Below are 6,649 nucleotides of genomic sequence, written 5' to 3' on the forward strand. Positions count from 1 at the left end.
AAAAAAAAAAGTTTAAAATAGACTGTTTTATAAGGATAAAGGATAAGATAGATAATGACTGTTTCACACTATAAAATTTTGATCAGTGACAGAAGATTTTTTTTCATGTAATTCGTCTTTTGATTTCCTGACTGCTGGTGACAAGCATACTGACTGTGGAGTCAAGCAAGCTGAAATTGTCAACAGTCTGGATCTCTTCACCATCTATCATGATTCTGCCAGTTGGTCCAATGATGAGGTTCTTTGTTTTGTTGATATTGAGCTTCAATCCACATTGAAGACTATAATCCTTGGCTTTCTACAACAAGTGCGTTAGGTGTTCCTCAGTTTCAGCAAGCAAGATTGTGTCATCCTGATGTAAAATTCCTCCTCATAAAGTCCAATCTCCTGAATAATCCGTTTTACATATAGATTGAAAAGGTATGGAGACAGGACACAATCCTGACACACTCCTTTCCTAATTTTGAACCATGCAGTGTTTCCTTGCTGTGTTCTGAGGACTGCTTCTGTCCCAGGTATAGAAGTTTTTTTGCATAAGCACAATCAGTTATCCTGGGATCCCCATTCTTCTCAAGATTAGCCATAATTTGTTGTGATCCCCACAGTAAAACGCCTACTCAAACTATCTATATTTAAAAAAAAAAAGCAAACACCAGAAAAAGAATAAACAAGCAAGTAAAAAGGCACCTCTCTGCCGTCCATTTAATTCTGACTCACGGTGACCTTCCAGAGGGTTTGCAGGAATGTGACTCTTGCTGGGAAGAGACTACCATCTAGAAACTACCCTAGGAACAGTTGGTGGATTAGGGACTCCAAACTTTTGGTCAGTGGTCTAACATATAATATACTATGCCGCCACACAGGCTTGGTACATAACTTTATTTCCTTGAGGATAACTGGTTATGGTGGTACAATGGTTAAGCATTAAGCTGCTGGCCATTGGGACCCATTCAGCAGCTCTGAAGAAGAAAGCCCTGGTAACACGCTTCCTCAAATTGCTGCCAGGAAAACGGTGGAGAGGTGCCTTAGATCTGTTACTCAGGATCACACAGACTCAGACCGCGGTAAGGTGTGCCTCGGCTCTGTCATTCAGGATCTCTATGAGTTGGAATTGATTCTACAGCATCCAACAACAACGACTGGTTGGAGGAGGTAAGTACGATTACATGCAGCCCCTGTGAAGAATGAAGATGTGGCCTGTGCTTACCTGTACCTCCCAGGCTCCCTGCTGTACAGGTCCATGGTTTGTCGGAAGCGCCGCAGAATGTCGTGCATTCCCACCTGCGTGGTGGTGAAGTCATGGTACAGATCCAAGTAGTCTGTGATCATGTCCTTTAAAAACAGAGCAGCGCAGTCACAGTTCACTCACTGGTCAAGTGTTCACGCTGGTTTCATGTGACCCTAGACTTCTCCTGAAAAAGGCTCAATCTGAGACATAGCATGCTCAAAGACTGGAGAATATACCTGGCTAGAAAGAATTCATTTTACTGAGGGGAAGGGTTTTGAGGGGAGAAAAGTCTAACAATGAATGAATAGAAATCCAAAGTCTCTGTAAATTTTCATTGAAATGAGTAATAAATTTTAAAAAATAGGTATTCATGATCCCAAAATGTTTACTAAGCTTTGTAAATTTATAAATGCCTTCTCAAACTATATCCTTATGATGTTTTTGTTTTAAGAATAAATTTAAGATAATAGTTGTTTAAACAAAAAAAAAGAAAGCATTCATTGCTTGAACTTTATAAATCTATTAAATAATATTTCTCTAACATAACTGCTACTTGATACAGGCTATGGTCTTTGCAATCACTTGTTATGCATCAGAGAGTTGAACAATGACTAGGAAGGATAGGAGAATTGGTGCATTTGAGCTGTGGTGCTGGAGAAGAGTATTGAATGTACCGTGGACTGCCAAACAAACTGATTCTTCCTAGAGAGGCAAGGATTCTGGGGTTTTGTCTGACATACTTTGGACATGTTGTAAGGAGGGACAGGTCCTTGAAGAGGGACATCATGCTTGGGAGGGTGGAGGGACAGCGCAAGAGGGGAAGACCCTTCATGAGGTGGATTGATTCAGTGACTGGGGTAATTGGGATGGGTGTGTCAGAGGCAATGCGATTGGCACAGGATAGAGCAGGGTTTAGGGCAGTTGTACATAGGGTCGCTATGAGTCACAGGCGACTCGATGGCACATCACAACAACAACAACTGCTACTTGGCCATTTTCCCATTCAAATATTGACTACAACTGTGTTTAACACAGATCTTCCTAAAGATTTCATTAGCAATATAAATCCACTCTACTGGACTGTCCTAAATGCTTCAGACACTTTTGAAAACAAATAAAAGCTACCTGAATAATTAAATATCTTATTACATTTGTACATAATCTGGTGACAATATTAAACTATGCATTTAAGTTTATTTCTTCATAACCACTGTCTTTAATTGTTCTTAGGTTCCTTCAGGGTTTCAGTCATTTTACCAGCTCTTCCTTTCTATGTTATAGTAATCTAGAACTCAAAGCAAATGCTTACATCCCATCCACATCAGAGTTGTAAATCCTAAATTGGGGCATGGACAAAGTAGATTATCCAAAGCTGAGTTGCTTTTATCAGTCTGGGTTCCCTTCACACAAGTGAACTTCTTTTGCAAGATCAAAGTTTTTTTAAGAAAAAATCTAAAGTTTGTCCCTGAAATTAATGGTAAGGGATAACATTTTAGCTAATGTGATCTTTTAAAGTAATTTAATTCTGCAAACACCTTAAATTTTGCATTCATCTTCAGTAGCACACAAAACCCCTGGGCATGTGGTTAGGCAGGAAACTCATGCCTGCCTCATGACATGAAAGCTTTTTGTATTCAGCAAAGGTATTGCAAGAGTTCTCCTTTAAAGCAAAACTCTTACCTTTAGGATAACAGACTAAAATATCACTTGTTTTCCTCCTTCACTTTTCCTTTTTCTTGGAAATCAGTGCCACCCCAAAATTTGACTTAGTTGTAAACCCTCCTTACATGATGTGCCTTCATCGTTATCCCCCAACCAACCAACCTCTCTTTACCCAGTAGGCTAATTGATCAATTGTAATAAAGTTACAAGTTCCCATGATACTACTCAGGAGAAAGGCTAGATGATAATTGTGGTATTATTCATTTTATTTGTTTAACTTGGTAAAAAGAGCATACATAGGTAACCAGTTTAGATCCCCCCCCCACATTACATCATAAAGATTCACTTATATTGTTGGATATTCCCTTACTCTATCACAAGGCTAAATTTTCACTGTGTGAATATAGAAATCCATCATTTGGGAGTGTATTTTAGGACTGCCAACTTGGCTTTGGAGGAAAAAAGTGACCCTAGACTGGTGGACAGCCAGAGGAGCAAGCTGGCACAGGAGTGTCACCTCGCATGTGTGACGTGAGATGAAGCGTGACAAGCATGAGTGTGGAAGCACAAATGAAAGCCAGCCCACTGGTCACAAGTGTACCCCAACTCATCATGCCCCCAGGATAGGAGAGAACTGCCCCATAGGATGCCCAAGGCTGCAAACATTTAGAGGCACACTCTGTCACATGTAAAATAGCTGGCGGATTTGAGACACCGAACATGTAGTGCCTGCATCACTGCACCACCAGGACTTGGGGAAGCGTAAAATCCTAAATTCTGCAGCTACATATCCTAAATTCTGCAGCTTGGAATTCTATTTCATATCTCTGTAATCCCTAATAAATGAATCTCATTAAGATTTGCTAAATGAAGATAATGGACCCTCTCTCAGAGTTGAGATAATGAAGAGGGTTAGATGAGCTATAAATAAATAGCATAGAGCACACAACAAACGTTAGCAGAGTCATTTCCTTCCCTCTGTCTGTGCATTAACGAGGAGAAACTAAAAACGGAGGATTCCTCACTTCAGCACAACCACTGCAAGGATGTTTTTCTCCTGGTTCAGATGCCACTGTCCCCAGCCCCCTTGTCACTGGCAGGACTCTTCCAAGGAGCCCTCACACTAGAATGGACAATGGAAAGAAATAGCTGGATATATGCATTTGAACATATATATACGTATTTCCCAAAGAAAATTTTTTAGAGCGCCTCCCATAGAGCAGAGCTCATCCCCTGTAACCTGTACCTCAAGCTAGAAGAGAAAATACTGATAACATTTTCAGAGACAACAAAACAAAACTTTACCGGATTTTGGCTCTTGTTCACTGGAATCTCATTTCTCAGATGTCTTGCTTCCAGAAGAAATTTAACACCATCGAAACTAAAACCATCAACACCCTTCTCAAGCCAGTATTGCATAATTTCCTAAACATAAAGAAGCAAAAGACATTACACTAGCTTTGTTTTGTGATATGAATTTTTCAAGTTTGTTTACATTACATTTTGTCATGAATTTTAGTAAAATTATGTTGATGAATTTCTAAATGCTCTGCATATAAAGCAAGCACAAAAGGCCCCAGTGCTGTGGAGTGGATTACAACCCAAATCAACCCTCCATGTGGCTTCTCAGGCTGTAAAGGGAGAAGACTTCTCATCTTTCTCCCATTGACTGGCTGGTGAATCTGAACATGCTTCACTCGCTGTGCCATCAGGGCTCCTTAATGAAAGCACAATATCCATATATTACATTTTAACTATTTAGCACAACAAGGACTTAATATAATGACTAATTTAGTCGCTGTACTGGTGTTGTAGAAGTGCACTGAACCTCTCATGGACAGCCAAGAGAACGAGCAGATATGTCTTGGAGAGAGTGCAGCTGGAGTGCTCCTTGCAGGCCAAGACGATGAGGCTTCACCTCACATTCTTTGGGCATGTAGCCAGGAAGGGCTATTGCTAGGATAAGGATGCTGGGAAAGATGGAGGGTTGGCAAAGGAGAGGAAGACCCTCAACCAGGTGGACTGACACAGTGACTGCTGCACTGGGTTCTTGTGTGTCAGGAAGTTTGAGGATGGCACAGGATAGTACAGGGTTCAGATCTTGTGTTCATAAGGTTGCTGTGAGTCCTACTTGACTCGATGGCACCTAATAACAACATCTCCTTTAAATTTTTAATAGTAGTTTATGGGAAAATAAACATAAAATGCAGCATTTTGGGCCATTGTTAACAATTTAGTGATATTAAATATATTCATAATGTACAGCAATCATCATTATTTACCTCTGGCCAATTCTCATTACCCTGAAGAGAAGACTTGTACCAATTAAGCAGTCATTCTTCCCTGTCTCCTCAACCCCCTGTAACCATTCATCTCCTGTTTGTATGGCTTTGTTTATTCTAGATATTTTCTAGAAATTATATGACACTGTGGCCTACAATTGACTTCTCTCATTCAGCATAATGTTTTCAAGCTTCATCTGTGTTATAACATGTTAGTACCTCATTCCTCTTGATGATGAAATTATATTCCACTGTCCATATATAACATTTTTATAATCTATTTACCTATGTATTTGAGTGGTTTAGCTATGGTCAATAATATTACAGTGAACATTCGGGCACATTGTTTTTGCAATACTTGTTTTCAATTAATTTCTTTCAACTCAGGTTTCAGCCTGGAACTTATCCATCTTTGATCTTTTACCAAGGATTTTTCCAGTGCTGAAGCTTGACGGCACAAAAACAAAAAGTCAAAAGTTGATTTGTTATAACTATTAATAAGAGATAATTTTCTTATGATGCCTTTGACTTTACTATCAAAGTTATGCTGGTCTCATAGAATGAGCTACAGAAGTATTGCTTACTTGTCTATTGTTTGAATAGTTCGAGATGAACTGATATTTTTAAATGTATGGAAAAATCCACTAGTAAAACTTCTTGGACCTAGGGTGGGTTTTTTGTTGGTTTGGGTTTTTTGTTTGTTTGTTTTATTACTGGTCCAATCTCTTTAATAGTTACCACTCCTTTCCATTTTCTATATACTCCTTGATCAGCTTGATTATTTGTGTGATTGTATGAATTTGTCCATTTAATCTAGGTGGACAGTTTAATTTTTTGGTATTTAAATTGTTCCTCATTGCATTACACTATAATTTTTATTTCTATATGGCCAGTAGAACCTTACAGAAGTAAAATAACTTACAGAAGTTAGGGAGAGCTAATGACATAGTGCATAGGGAATTGCACAGCCAACCCAAAGACCAAACCTCTGGCTGTTCAAATTCTCCAGCTCCCAGCAGCTACCTGTAAAAAAATGGGCAATCTCTTCCCACGTGATTTAGAACCCTGGAAACCCAGTGAGAATCAGCTGTGAGTCCAGGGCATGGCCTATGACACACCAGCATTGAATAGAGTGCAAAGTCATTAGTAATCCCATCACTTTCACTACTAATTCTACAAATTTAACTGTAGTGAGTTGCTTTCATAGTTAAAAAAGCCATTGCTAGATCCATCTTGAAGTACAATATTGTGAGTGACAGGATAATATCCATACGCATACAAGGAAGTTCAGTGAATACCACTATCATTCAGATATATGCACCGACAACCAGAGCCAAGAAAGAGGAGATAGAAGATTTTTACCTACTTTACAATCGGAGATCGATCGAACATGCAATCAAGATGCATTGATAATAACGGGTGACTGGAATGTAAAAGTTGGGAACAGAGAAGAAGATTCAGTAGTTGGAAAACATGG

General features: G+C 39.2%; 1 protein-coding gene across 1 annotated transcript in view; it reads right to left on the reverse strand.

Annotated features, from left to right (window-relative positions):
- SLC3A1 (solute carrier family 3 (amino acid transporter heavy chain), member 1) overlaps positions 1-6,649 on the reverse strand; it is a 69,217-nt gene that overhangs the window by 17,255 nt on the left and 45,313 nt on the right. Inside the window, exons 6-7 of the mRNA XM_006882375.1 lie at positions 4,196-4,315; positions 1,208-1,332 (exon numbers count right to left, since the gene is read on the reverse strand). Coding sequence (XP_006882437.1) covers positions 1,208-1,332; positions 4,196-4,315 — 245 coding nt within the window. The remainder of the gene's footprint in view (positions 1-1,207; positions 1,333-4,195; positions 4,316-6,649) is intronic.

Source organism: Elephantulus edwardii, unplaced genomic scaffold (genome assembly GCF_000299155.1).
Source record: "Elephantulus edwardii isolate Elephantulus edwardi_28Jun2011 unplaced genomic scaffold, EleEdw1.0 scaffold00019, whole genome shotgun sequence".
Classification (NCBI taxonomy): Eukaryota; Metazoa; Chordata; class Mammalia; order Macroscelidea; family Macroscelididae; genus Elephantulus; species Elephantulus edwardii.